Source organism: Castor canadensis, chromosome 1 (genome assembly GCF_047511655.1).
Source record: "Castor canadensis chromosome 1, mCasCan1.hap1v2, whole genome shotgun sequence".
Classification (NCBI taxonomy): Eukaryota; Metazoa; Chordata; class Mammalia; order Rodentia; family Castoridae; genus Castor; species Castor canadensis.
The window spans coordinates 115,365,422-115,379,466 of record NC_133386.1 but is presented as its reverse complement, the minus strand read 5'-3'; the positions used below and the strand labels follow the sequence as shown (position 1 = coordinate 115,379,466).

General features: G+C 37.9%; 1 protein-coding gene across 11 annotated transcripts in view; it reads right to left on the bottom strand.

Moving 5' to 3' along the window:
- Positions 1 to 14,045, bottom strand: part of LOC109677740 (centrosomal protein of 295 kDa-like) — a 50,529-nt gene that overhangs the window by 20,160 nt on the left and 16,324 nt on the right. For 7 of the 11 annotated variants that reach the window (XM_074081101.1, XM_074081135.1, XM_074081112.1 and 4 more), the window contains 9 exons: positions 13,572 to 13,712; positions 11,436 to 11,619; positions 11,108 to 11,215; positions 10,670 to 10,747; positions 8,047 to 8,250; positions 3,897 to 3,989; positions 3,639 to 3,742; positions 981 to 1,118; positions 215 to 312 (listed from right to left, as the gene is read on the bottom strand). In XM_074081101.1, the coding sequence (XP_073937202.1) occupies positions 215 to 312; positions 981 to 1,118; positions 3,639 to 3,742; positions 3,897 to 3,989; positions 8,047 to 8,250; positions 10,670 to 10,747; positions 11,108 to 11,215; positions 11,436 to 11,619; positions 13,572 to 13,712 (1,148 nt within the window). The remainder of the gene's footprint in view (positions 1 to 214; positions 313 to 980; positions 1,119 to 3,638; positions 3,743 to 3,896; positions 3,990 to 8,046; positions 8,251 to 10,669; positions 10,748 to 11,107; positions 11,216 to 11,435; positions 11,620 to 13,571; positions 13,713 to 14,045) is intronic. The other 4 variants (XM_074081174.1, XM_074081127.1, XM_074081121.1 and 1 more) reach the window with 4 other exon arrangements.

Here is a 14,045-nt window from a genome sequence, read left to right as displayed (position 1 = left end):
TCTCAAGTGTTTATAAATTCAATTTAATAAACAGCAATCTAGGACTGTCCATGATCATGGTGGAAAGGGAACAACACTCCTACTGCCCTTGGGGAAATCTCTATCCCAACCTATCTTGGGATACAGAGACTCCCAGCTAGAGTATCACATAAACAAATAATAAATCCTGAAGACATAGCACACTGTCAGACAGAAATTATGCTTAAACTAATACCTGTTTTGTTGTAAAAGCTGTTGTTGATAGTTACGAATCATCTGCCTATGTCCATCTTCATCAGAAATAACAGTGCATGATGCCAGAGCAGTGCCAACCTAAAGAAGAAAAAACTAATTAAAAGGCACACTTTGGAAGCAAGTACTAAAATATCTCATATAATGTTCTGTAATTATACATTTTCATGTAGCTTTGTACTTTATAATTAGGCACGTGGGACTAGGAATGTAGACTGGTGGTAGAGTGTTTGGCTAGCATGCACAAGATCCTGGCTTCAGTCCCCAGCACTGTAATAATAAGTAAAAGCACCAAGTGTTCTTAAAAACAAACTTATCTAGTGGTGATGTCTGCTCAGCTCTAAACATTACAAATAAGTTAATTAAATAAAAGAAAAAACAGAAAAAGTCCAGCACAGTAGCACATGCCTGAATGCAGCACTTGGGAGGCTGACGCAGGACCATGGAGAATGGAGACCATGCTGGGCTACACAGCAATACCCGACTTCATACAACACCTCAGTGAGACCAGCTAGTACAACTAGTGCGGAGTCCAAAAGCTCAACATACAAATTTCCCACAAATCACAGTCTTACCTATATTAGCGCTCAACAGAAACTAAAGAAAAAAACCCATAGGTTGTTGCAAATGTAGGTTATTAAATGGTCAAATAAAAAGAAAGGCATTTAATTTTCTGACTGTCATGACCATATTTCTTGACGCCCACCCCCCCAATGGTTTATATAGGGATGAGATTTCCTGCATCCTACCTTAGTCTGTTGAATATTTTTTCTTTTTTCTTCTTCCAGCTGAGCCCTAAAGCAATCAGTTTCTAATCTTAACTTCTGTTGTTCAATTTGTTCCAGTAATTCTAACTGCTTTTGCTTTTGCTCTTCTATTTCCATTATCTAGGTGATAAAAAATACTACTGATCTGTTAACAACAAGCTCATACAAAAGAAACTTCATATGCATTACATTAAAAAAGAAATAGGTCTTGTCAGCAAGTGGATCTATTATCTATGAAGTGTTGCTAGCACTGCCAAAGGATGACAGGAAGAAGAGATGGGAAAAGAGGAAAAGAAAAAAGGGAGAAAAGTATAAAGGAGCAGAGAGAAAAGAAGAAATAAGCATATTAACTACTTCTGTTTTTTGGGAGTGTGGGAAAACCGTGATCACCACAAAGAACCACCTCCAGAGAAGCTATCAACACTGAGCAGCCAAATTCCATGTTCACATCTATAAACTCACTTCTTTATTTGTATGAATGATGACTAAAGAAATTAAATATTAAGGTCTTATGTAATACTTTGATTTCTATCTGGAAGCCAAAGGACTAGTCTTTTGTTGCCTGCCAAATGCAGTACTTAGTGTAGTCTCCGACACATAAATGTTTACTAAATAAGTGGAAAAAGGAATGCATTTGCAGTTTTATAAAGAGTGCTTCTATTAGAGTTAATGAGGACTATCTTGTTTTCAAAATAAAAAATATCTCAGCCTGATTCCTTCCTTATTCTCAATCAGGCAATAATGGCTATAGCAAGCTCCTCTGCGACAGGAGCCACTGAATTTAGACTGTCTACAGGCTTGTGGCAACTCTAGAACTGTATTATTAATAGACATCATTAGCTAAATAGGACTATTTAAGTTTTTTGTTTGTATGTTTTCTGTGGTGCTAGGGATGGAACCCAGGGCTTCATGCATGCTAGGCAAGCACCCTACCACTAAGCTACATTCCCATACCACATGTGACTGTTTAAATTTACATTAATTCAAATTAAAATTTAAAGTTCGGTACTTCAGCTACACTAGTCACACTAAGTATTCAACAGTTCACCTGGTTAGCAGCTACCACACTGGGCATATGATATGGAACATCACATTATCATTATGAAAAGGGCTACTGGATACCACCATTCTAGATTAGAAAACTTCTAAGAAATACTAGCTCAGAGAATCCTACTTCTCAATTGAAAAGAAATCATTTATTACAAGCAGAAGCTGGAAGCCAGTGGCTTACACCTGTCACCCTAGCTACTCAGGAGGCAGAGATCAGGAGGATGAGGTTTCAAAGCCAGCCCCAGGGCAAAGACTTCTCAAGACCCTATCTCGAAAATACCCAACACAAAACAGGGCTGGTGAAGTGACTCAAGAGGTAGAGTGCCTGCTTAGTAAGCATGAGGCCCTGAGTTCAAATCCCAGTACCATCTCAATAAATAAGTATAGATCAAACCAAACCTGTAGTTATGGAGGCTGACATGATGGAACACGACTGTAATCCTTGCCCTCGGGAGGCAGGAGTATCATGAATTGAAGTTCAGCCTGGACTACAGAGCAAGACCACGTCTCAAGAAAACAAAACAAAGCAACTCCTTCCTCCAGACTAAAGGGGAGTACAGACATGACAACTAGATACAGTATATGATCTCAGACTGGATCCCATCCCAGAGGGAAAGAATCCTATAAAAATACTGCCAGCTGACTGAATTAGAAATGAATATAGAGTAAAGTACTGGATCAATGGTAAACGTCCTGAATCTAATATCTGTCATATGATTATGTGAGAGGATGTCCTTGTTATTAAGAAATACATATTGAAGCCAGGCATGCAGAGGCCACATGAACTTACTGTTCAAGCCCAGCATGGGCTATGCAGAAAGAACCAGCCTCAAAAAACAAAAAGGCAAAAGATATTGATGTATTAAGGGGTGAAAAATGAATGATCTCAATCAGTAGTAGAGTGCTTGCCAGTACCACAAAAAGAAAGCAAAAAGCTTTTTTCCCCTTTAAAACACTACTTTTCAATAATCTTTTGGGATTACAAGGCCCATTTAGTATCTAACATTATGACGAGGACTTGGTAGTTCAACAAATACTTAAGGCACTGTGTCAGAAACAATGTAGGATCAACTGAACTTTTTTCTCTTTTGGTTGGACCGGGGCTTGAACTCACGGACTTGCACATGCAGAGCAGGCACTCGCAAAGCAGGTTTTCTACCACTTGAGACACACTACCAATCCATTTTGCTCTGGTTATTTTAAGAGATGGAGTCTTGCAAACTATTTGCCTGGGGCTGTCCTCAAACCTTGATCCTCCTGATCTCAGCCTCCCAAGTAGCTAGAATTACAGGTGTGAGCCACCCGTGGCCAGCTAGGATCAACTGAATTTTCTTAAGAGAGCCTCTGCCTTAAAAAAAAAAAAAGAAAAACCTTATAAAAGGTTTAAAATATAAAATATAAAGCAGACACGGTAAGGGTTAAATCAATAGTGTAAGTGAAAACGAAATAACATTTTATCAAATGTTTATGTAAGACAAACTAGAAAAACATGAAATCAAAAACAGCTGGAAAGTAAGACAAATTACATGATTCAAACAAAATCACAGTACCTAGAAGAAAGAAACATTTAAAAATAAAATTTCAAATGACCTGTTTCTGCCTTGCTGATGTTCTAACTCTGACTGCTTCTTCTTGAGGATGAAGTAGAACTGAGCTCTGAGCGACAGTCATGCCAGGTGGAGTCTCATTTACTTCTGTGGGAATCCCCAAATCAAAAATTAGTTTCAGTTGCTTAGAATTCTGAACCCACTACAATGCCCTGTCGTTCATTTATTACATTTAATCTTACTGGGGAAAGACCTGATGAGCCTAGCAAGTGTAATACGAGGAAGTGAGAAAAAGAAATACCTTGTTCTTTTCCAAATTCTGTTTGACATGAAAGTGGTTTATCTTCACTAGAAAGTGGTCCAGACTCAATTGTCAATGTATCACTTTCAACAACTGCAATAGATGATACAATTGTTATTATAACCATACTGTCAAGCTTGAAGGGCGCAAAATAATAAAAATTTACAGATTAACATAGTCTACTTTAAGTAGAACACTTAGCTAAGATTCTGTCATCTTCTTGATCACCAGATATATTATTCCATCGAACACATGCCTAATGGAAGACCAAAATCAGAAACAAAGAAAAAGTAAAGATCTGATTAAAAATGCATGCTGGCAGGGTTTTCAAACACAACAGAAAAACGTGAAATAAGCAAGGTATCAAAGTTAAAAAAGAGAAGCTGAGGAAATGTCAGTGTATCGTTGATATATTTAGATACTAGAATTTTTATTGTTTGTGAAAACCAGAACAGAGAAGAAACTCGAAGCAATTTACTCTCACTGTTATCAGGATAACCAGATACTCTTCAGGCAAGCTTATTCACTCAGTCTTTTGGCACCTAGATGCTGGGGACACTGTGGTCAATGAAAACAGGTTTCAAGTAGGTTTGAAACTTCATGTAATCATCCAAAAGACTTGTAGAATTAGAAATTGTGATAGGTACTACATTAAGAAAAGCAAACTACTATGCAATACAGTATATTAAAGATTATATTGATTAGTGGCTCAGATTTGATTTCTCTGAAGACATGCCCTTTAAGCAGACACCTAAAAGGTAAGGAAGAATCAGCTAGGTAAGGCATATGGTAACGAACAGGAAATCTATCCAAGTAGATCAGCAGGTACGAAAGGCCCTGTGAGAATAAAGATGCTTGGCTCACTCAATGAACTGAAAAGAAATCCATATATATGGAGTACAGTCAGAAAAGGGGGAAGAAAGAAGCAAGATGAGAATGGAGAAACTCTATTCATACAGAACCTCTTTCAAAAAACTTGGCTATGGACTGGACATACCAGTCCCTTCTATAGCCCTCTTCTCTATGAATTCTCTCCCCTGAAGATTGCTTCCATGCCCATGGCTTTAAATATTACATATATGTCTGATTTCCCAAATTACATCTCTTACTTTAAAAGATATTCGATTAACTTAACAAATACTAACTTTTCTGGGCACATTTTATGTATATGGCACTAGACTCTTGAGGATACTACAAATGAACAAAACAAAGATCCTACCCTCACGGGTGGGATGCAGAGGGGTAGGTGTTAAGAAAATCAGCAGAATGAATGAGAAAGTAAATTTACTGCTCATGAGATATTGGGAAAAGCTATGGAGAAAAAGCAGGGTAAGGGAGATAGGAAGTGAAGGGTGTGGGGGTACAACTGGAGAGGGGAAAGGATGCTATCTTATATAAAGTGGTCAGAGAAGGCCTCATTGAGAAAGTGAAAGTTGAATAAACATATGAAGGAAGGAGGGGAGGAAGCCATGGAGAACTCTAGCAAAAAAGGATGAACAATTACAAAGACTACACAAGCCTATGTTTGTTTGTTTTAGAAATAGGGAGGAAGCTGGCATTTAAAGTACAATGACTGGGGAGGGAAGTGTAGCAAAAAACGAAATCAGATAGATGGAAAGAGCCAGAGTGTGGGGCGTGTGTGTGTGTGTGTGTGTGCATGCGCAGATCACACATACAAGGCTCTGAAGCCACTGTAAACAGGTTGCTTTTTACTGAGTAAAATAGCCATTGGTGGGCTTCACCCAGAAGAATGCCATGGGCTGACCTGTGTTTAACAGGATCACTCTGTGAAGTAGGTTCTAGCAGAAAAAGGCAAAAGCTGAAGACAGCAGACTACTACAAGATAATGGGAAACAAATGTGGCTTGAACTAGGATGGCAAGTGGTGAGATATAGTTAGGATTTGGATAGATTTTGAGTATGAGGCCAACATGATTTACTGACTTAGGAAATGAAAGGAGGGAACCAGAAAGATTACGAACTTTTTGGCTTGAGCAAAGGAATTAAAATACTGCCAGGTACTGAACTGTGAAGGATTATACAAAAGGCAGAAATAGGGTGAGAGCGGATATTAAGAGTTCAGTTTTGCACAAATTTTAGATATACAAAGGAAGATGTCAAATACATAGGTAAATAAGTAAGTTAAATGCAAAGGGGAGGCCAAGTCTAGAAACACACACTTTGACATCAGTAAATAGATGATAACATAAAGTATAACATTAGGGATCAACGAAAGGAGTTTTGATATGAAAGAAAAAACAGATTTGAGGAATTAGCTCTCAGGGCAGAGGAAATGATTATGGAAATGTGGACAAACAGCAAAGGAAAACAAAGAGGAGGAACCAATGAAGATAGGAAAACCAAGAGGACCATGTCAAGAGGTCATGCGAAAGACATTATTATAAGGCTTTCTGTTTTATGTAGAATGAAATCCAACATGCAAGCATAGACTGCAAGCCACGTCTCTCAAAAACCTTCTTGCAAAACATTTCTACACAAACTCAATCACATCTTTAAAGGAATCCAAAAGATAAAACTACGAAACAATACAAAATAAGAGAGGAGTTACATCTTCACAATTCTCATTTGCCCATACATAATCGCAGGAAATATTATTGGTATGATCTTTGTGACTTCTGAAAATATTTTAATAGCCTACTTAAGGGAAAAAAAATCTTTAAAGATTTAAAATTAACAAATAAAGAAACACCAAGTTTCTGATGGGAAATATAAAATACACTAAAAAGCCATTAACGTGGTTTTATTTTTGGTCTTGGAAATTCTTCTTTCAAAAGTCCTTCCTAAGAAATAAAGATGTATGTAAAGATCTAGGTGTGGTATGGCTGGGGTTGTGGCTCAAGTGCCTAGAGCGCCTACTTAGGAATCACAAAGCCCTGAATTCAAACCCCATACCACCTCCCCTCCCCCAAATAAAAGATCCAGGTATGGTGGCACACATTTAGAATCTCATCAGTTGGGAGGCTGAGGCAGGAGGATAATGAATTCAAGGCCAGTTTGGGCTACATAGTGAGACTGTCTCAAAAAGCAAAATAAAGAACCCAAACAATAATAGAGGTTAGAGGCCCAGCTGAAGAGGTAGAGTGCCAAGTTCAAAGCCCTGGGTTCAAACTCCAGTAGTACCAATGGGGAAAAAAAAGAGTAATAGAAGACCTAGAAATAAGCCCACATAGCTACAACCACCTGATATGACAAAGGTGCCAAAACATGCATTGGAAAAAAAGACAGTTTCTTTGAAAAATGGTGTTGGGCAAACTGGATACCCACATGTAGAAGACTGGGCATGGATGGAGTGGCTCAAGTGGTAGAGTGCCTGCCTAGCAAGCATGAGGCCCTGAGTTCAAACCCCAAGGCTGCCAAAAAAGAAAAAAAAAAAAACAAAAAAAAAAAACCACATGTAGAAGACTGAAACTAGACCCTACCTATCTCTCACCCTATATAAAAAAAAAAAAAAATCAGTTTAAATGGATTAAACACCTTGATGTAAGACCTGAAAATCTGAACCTTATAAGGGAAAACACCTGATGACTTTCTGAATAGGACTCCAATAGTTTATGAAACAAGAGCAAGAACTGACAAGTGGAGACTGGGACATGTTGGCTCAAGTGAGTGTCTCCCTAGCAAGCGTGAGGCTCTGAATTCAAACCTCGGACCACTGGGGACTTGGTGTGTGTTGGGGGTAGGGGGAGTTGGACTGTGACATAAAAATGTGGGGGGAAAAAAAGAGATCTGGGCAAAGACGTAGAAATACTAAACCAGGGCTGGAGGTGTGGCTCAAGTGGTAAGAGTGCTTGCTTTGCCAAAAAAACCAAAAAAGCAGGAAATACTGATACCAAACCAACAAAACAAAGCAAAAACAACACCAAACCAAGAATAGAAACAACTTAAATGCCACAGCAACAGGCTACTGGTTAATTTCAGTTTGATTTCACTAGAATTAACGTATATATGAATTACTACTACATAGAAAGTGGTCTAGGAGCACTAAGGTTTTCAACATTTGTTTGTTGCCTTTAAGTAGCAGGATTATGTTTTAAAACTTTTGACTCTACTCTTGATTTCTCAGGTATGTGCATAGTTTTGAACAATTTAAAGAGCTGTGAGCTATAAAACAGACAAGCGGATGGAGCCACCTTGTTGCTCAGAAGATAATGTTCTTTCCTTGCTGCCAACTGCTCCTGCTGCTTTACTTCCAGTCTCACTAACAGTTGTCATTTCACCTTCATCTGCAGACATGGATTTAATAGTCCAGAGAGATTTTTGGCTTCGAATCTTATTTAATAATTTTTTAAAAAGAATTTTTGAAGTGATATGCTGAGTGTTCATAGCCAAGGGGTCTAAAAAAAAGAAAACAGAAAAAAAACTTAATACCTGTGATATATGCCAGGCAAATTACTCATCTTTATACTCAGTTATTGTTACAATCACTTAGTTAAAAACAAAAGCACAACTTTGTTTTCCTTAACATTTATAATTTAGCAGTATTGCCACACATTAATTTTATAAACCAGAAAAATTTCTCAACTCAAATAGGAAAGCTGCCAACATGTGACTGTTTTCTAACAATATGCACGTGACATGAACTTGAAGTTTAGACACTTCTCAGGAGGACACTTGTTCTGCTCACTAAATGACATAGTGCATAATCCCTGATTAACTTCTGGCTAAAGTCAGTATTTAAAACATGCACTGTGAGTTTCTCTCTGCTAGAGAATAGTCCCAAATGTGGCTCTGTGGCAAACTGGTTACGCCCATGTCATTCTCCCACCTACTCTCATAAAAGAGACCCTCAGTTATCCAACACATACACAAAAAAAACCCGAAACAAGGTATTTCTTCAAGCATTCTTTCATACAGGCTGACAGTACTAATAATTCCCTTTTTTTTTCTTTTTTTTATGGTACTGAGGTTTGAACTCAGGGTCTCACACTTGCTTGCTAGGTAGGCACTCTACCACATGAGCCATGTCCCCAGTCAGAGAACTAATAATTCTCTATGACAACAGAGCTGTGATGTAAATATATGCTCTGGCTAAATAAGGAATAAAATTTAAGAATCTCTTTGAAGGTTGAAAACTGGCAAACTATAGTTCCTTACCCACATTAAAAAACAAAACAAAAACTCTATCTGGGTACCAGTGGCTCACACCTATAATCCTTGCTACTCAGGAGGATCGTGGTTCAAGGCCAGCCCAGCCACATAGTTCTTGAGAGAGACCCTATCTCAAAGATACCCAATACAAAAAAAAAAGGCTGGCAGAGTGGCTCAAGTGGTAGAGGGGCTGCCTAGCAAGTGTGAGGCCCTGAGTTCAAACCCTAGTATCACAAAAAAAAAATAAAAATAAAAAAAAAAATTCTAACTTAAAAAGAATGCACAATACAGAGTTTTATAGTTACATCTATGTAACATTATCCAGATCTTTTTGTTTTCTTGGTTTTCATTTTCATTAGCATATATTCATCGTATAGGAGGGAATTCATTAAGCCAATTCCAAGTAGCCATATTACTGAACATTGGTTAGACTGCCCCCACCATCATCCAGACACTTATGTGGAACACTTCAGCACCTTGAAGGTTCTTTCTGCTTCTTCCCAATCAATACACTCTAAAGATAACCTTAGTCTTACTTGTTGTTTTGTGTTTTAACTTCACATAAACTCACAATCATACATGTAGGTAATAATTTCTGCCTGCTTCTTTCAATCACCGTTGGTTTGTGACTCACTCATTTTTAAGAAATAGATTAGTTACCAATATATTTTTTCTCAGTACTGGAGATTAAACCCAGGGCCTCACACATACTATACAAGAGCTCTACCACCAGAATAACATCCCCAGCCTTTAGCTGTGAATATTTTAAAATAAGGATTTAGTAAACAACAGGATTCTTAGAGGTTTTTTTGTTTTTTGTTTTTTCTTTTAAAGAGAATGTATCTCACCAAGTTCCCCAGGCTAGCCCTGAACTCTTGGGCTCAAACAATCCTACTGCCTCATCCTTCTGAGTAGCTAGGACTATGGATGTGTGCTACAATGTCTAGTTTCCCAACTTTGAAAAGTTTCCCAACTTTGAAAGATACTGGCAGACAATAAGTCAGCAATCCTATGTGGGATCAAGCAGGAGGTGAAGAACAACCATTCTCCCTTAGGTTATGCCAGACCTACAATTCTGACAAACTACAGAGATCTGCATGATACTCCCATGAAAGAAACAAACAAAGATGATGAATGGTGAAAATATCTTCTTAAAGACACTACTGATCTAGCAAGAAATTAAGACTCTGCAGAAGGCATAAATTAAGTTTAAGTGGGAACCCTGGAAGAAAGGCGAGTGAGCACAGAAACCATCTTAAAGTGAGTCTATGTAAAACTCAAAACACAGTAACCTATACTTGTTTGGACAGCACTGGGGGCATAGCAAAAGGCAGATAAAGCTTAGAGCCCCTACTTGAGGATTCTAATACAAGACTTAAAGTTGGAACCCTACAGGGCTACATTCACAATGTCCCGTGCAGATGATACGAAGTCTGAGTGGTTTTAGTAAAGGCAGTACCCATAGACACGTGGTGGTGGGGGAATATACAGAGGTCAATTCAATGAAGGGGACTTGGTCTTTAAGGTGAGGAAGGCAAGTGTCTGGCTTGGGTAACCACAGACTGTGGTGCCATTATTCACTAAGATAAGGAAGACAGGAAGAAGTTTCAGTAAGCAAGAAATGATGATAAATGTATGGCCGGACGCTGAGTTTTAAGTACTTACAGGACAGCTGAGTGGAAAAGTTCAGGATGCCAGAGTCAGACATGAATATCAGGAGACCAAAGTTTGCGTTATGCAACACTATACAGAAAGAACCCAGCAGTAAATTAAACACAATAGGGTTTCTGTTCTAAAAATGCCAACCCTTCAAATGAATTCATAATTAAGTATCTAACTTAACCTAATACTTTGCATACTTCATGTACATATGAGTACAATAGCTCCTCTCCTGTGTGTATAAAAATGTCCTTTCTTCCTGTCACCGTTCCCATTTGTATCAGTCACTGTTTGTACTTAAACTAGAATAGATTTTCCTGCTGACTGATGATCAACATTTGTTTTTCTGTGAAATACTGTAATATTCAGCTTTGAAGGAGCTTTTTACTGTTTCATCAGGACAGATTACTTCAGAATCTGTCACTTGAAGGTCCTCAGGTTTACCTTTATTTTCTTGTTCCATTGAAAGGTCCAGGTCTTCATCTTGGATCTGGTCAGTCACAGTGGGCAAAGGCTCTGGTTCAAGGTGCAAAATCAGATTTCCTTTCACCTCTTAAAAAAGAAATATAAAGACATGTTTCTATCTCAACATGATTAAAGAGTTTGATCATTCATAAAAATCTGAAGGCTATTATAATTTGAACATTTAAATATGAGGGTCTCTTTCAAACTGAGAGCTTATTCAAAAAGAAAAACTGCTTCATCATTACAAATATATTTTCCCATTAAAACATTTAAAAGCACTGCTGAAAATCTATGGAAAATATCTTACTTCTGTCTGCATTGTACACATCTTCAAAGGCAAATTCCAGCTCTCTCTGCCAGTCATCTTTTATTTCACTTCGTTTGTATGGAAGTTCAACTAGCTGTGGTGGCATTTGTGCAACAGTCTGTCTTTTACGTGCCAGGTCCTCTTGTTGCAGCTGTTTGAGTTCTTTCATTAGCTTCTCTTGATTCTTCAAGAATAGAGATTAATGACAGAGGAATCAAACTTTGGCTAGTATCACTAACCAGGGAGGGAAAGTGGGGAGACCATGAGGAGCAGGGCTTAGGCTTCCTTCCCCTGCCCTCCCATTTGTTCTGCACCAAAACACATTACATTTAATTAATTTATCCACTCAACAAACATTTGCTGAATACCAGATACTGCGATAAATTCTCGGGGAAAAAAAAATCTCAACCCTAACCTAATTATGAGACCAACAAAGAAGTAGCATTATGTTAGTAGCAAAAGAGAATGGTACTGGTTAGGCAATAAAGTTACAAAAGTGTCTGACTTCTGAGGGAAGTCATGAAGTTACTTTCTATTTGAGTTTCCATGGCTCCTGATATATATGTATCAGGTAAGCACTGAGATCAGAGTGACTGTGGGTTAACTGAGAGTCACTATTGTGACTCTCATAATTAAAAGGGACCTGTCTATCTCTTTAAGCTTAGAGTATGCCTAATATGAAAGTTTAAGCAGAGTTTTAGTGAGTTATCTAACCGAATTTTGGTGGTGAAGGGTAAAGAAGAGCAAGGGAAACTGCTCAGTGATGGGATGAGAATTTAGTTGGATAAAGTGGGTATAAGAGTAGTTGAAATAACAAGAAAACAACGGTGCACAAGGTGTGGAGATGAAGGCATGTGATGCTCAAAGCACACACTAGAGCAAGGGCTAGAGCATGGAGGGCAAGGGGATTAAAGAGAAATACGTAACTGGAGAGGCAGATAGAGGCCACCCACTAGTCACAGCAGACCCAGCAGGAAACAAGTGCCAGACCACAACAAGGTCTACGGCAACATAGCTCACATAGGAAAGGGAGACCGTCTATTAGCACTGAGATTACAGTTCTGGATAACTCTTATGTAAGGAGCATTAATTCTGTAAGAAGGTAGAAGAGCCTGCATACTCTTCTGGCTCGTGGGAACTATGGTGTGGTACTCTGCCAGTATTACTTGTGGTAACCATGACTAGTACCACTAACATTCACTGTGAACTTGTGAAATTCTACACACATTTCTAAAGGCTTTATGAAACTCAGTTAATCCTCATCAAACAATGATGAAACATTGCTCACAAAGGCTAAGTCACTTATCTGAGATCAAACAGCAAGTAATGAAGAGAGGCAAATCCATGCAAGCTAGAGCCTACATCTTAAACACTCAATACTGCTGTTTTTATGATGAATGGGTTTATTTTATGATTTTTTTCTCTCATGTGTATTTTTTCTATAGGTGTTAGCCTTAGATGAGGAGAATGACTAGTAATTTAGACATTCAGTTATTTTTGTCACAAATTTACTTCCAATTTATAGAAGCCAAGGGAAACGGTCTTAATTTAGTTCAAATAGTATAAATAAACTTTTATGAGATAAGAGTTTAATTTCCATAGAAGTACTTAAAGACTCCTTACTAAGGTGGGTGTTTAAAATTCCCAAATGCATTAGCAAATTGAGAAAATAAAAGTACACTTCCAACAAGATGAATTGTTTTATGCTGTTACAATGCTTACTGACTGAACAATCAGCAGGACAAAGTAAGGCTAAAACTATCCATATTTTTAGGTTGACAATACTTTCTCAAAGCTCCATGATAGCAAGGATCATCACTTTACCTTTGAATCAATAGTCTGCTTTGCTCAATAGATATGCAATGAATCTAATCCTCAAAATTACAGAGCACAAATGAAGCCCAAATAATTACATTAGAAAAGGGATTAATCTTCTCAGGCTCTTTCTGGATTAAATAAACTTAAAAACCAGGAAAATTTTTAGATTTAGTGATACACTGTGAGAATAACTTAACCTAACTAAACCTGAGTCACATGAGTCAGAGAGCGTATGTAACACCCTTCACACCCCCTTGCTTTGAGCCCAGCACCACCCACTTCTGTAATGCCATCAGAAACAGTCACAGAAGTTCTTACGTGGGCCAAATGGATCTTTTTCATTGCTTGGAAACCCCGTTCATGTGCCTTTTCAAACTGCTCCATTCTCTCCCGTGCTGCCTGTTTTTGTAGTTCTTCTAATCGTTTAGCTTCTTCTTCAGCAGCCAAATGAGCATCTGGCTAGCAGTCAATAACATTTTAGATAATTTTTTTTTAAAGTGTGAAACAAAAAAATTAACTGAAAAACAAAACTTTAAAAGCGTGCTTTCTATTCATTTAAAATTAAAAAAATAAGCATTCTATTAATAAATGCCCACAATTATCATCAGCTTATACACATACAAAGGATCAAATTGCTAGTATAAAGTCTTATAAATTCACTTCAAACTAGATTAGGCTTTGTTCATCCAAATACATTCCCCCATGTTTTTTTTTTTTTTTTTTTTTGTGGTACTGGGGTTTGAACTCAGGGCCTTATGCTTATTAGGTAGGCTCTTTACCACTTGAGCCACT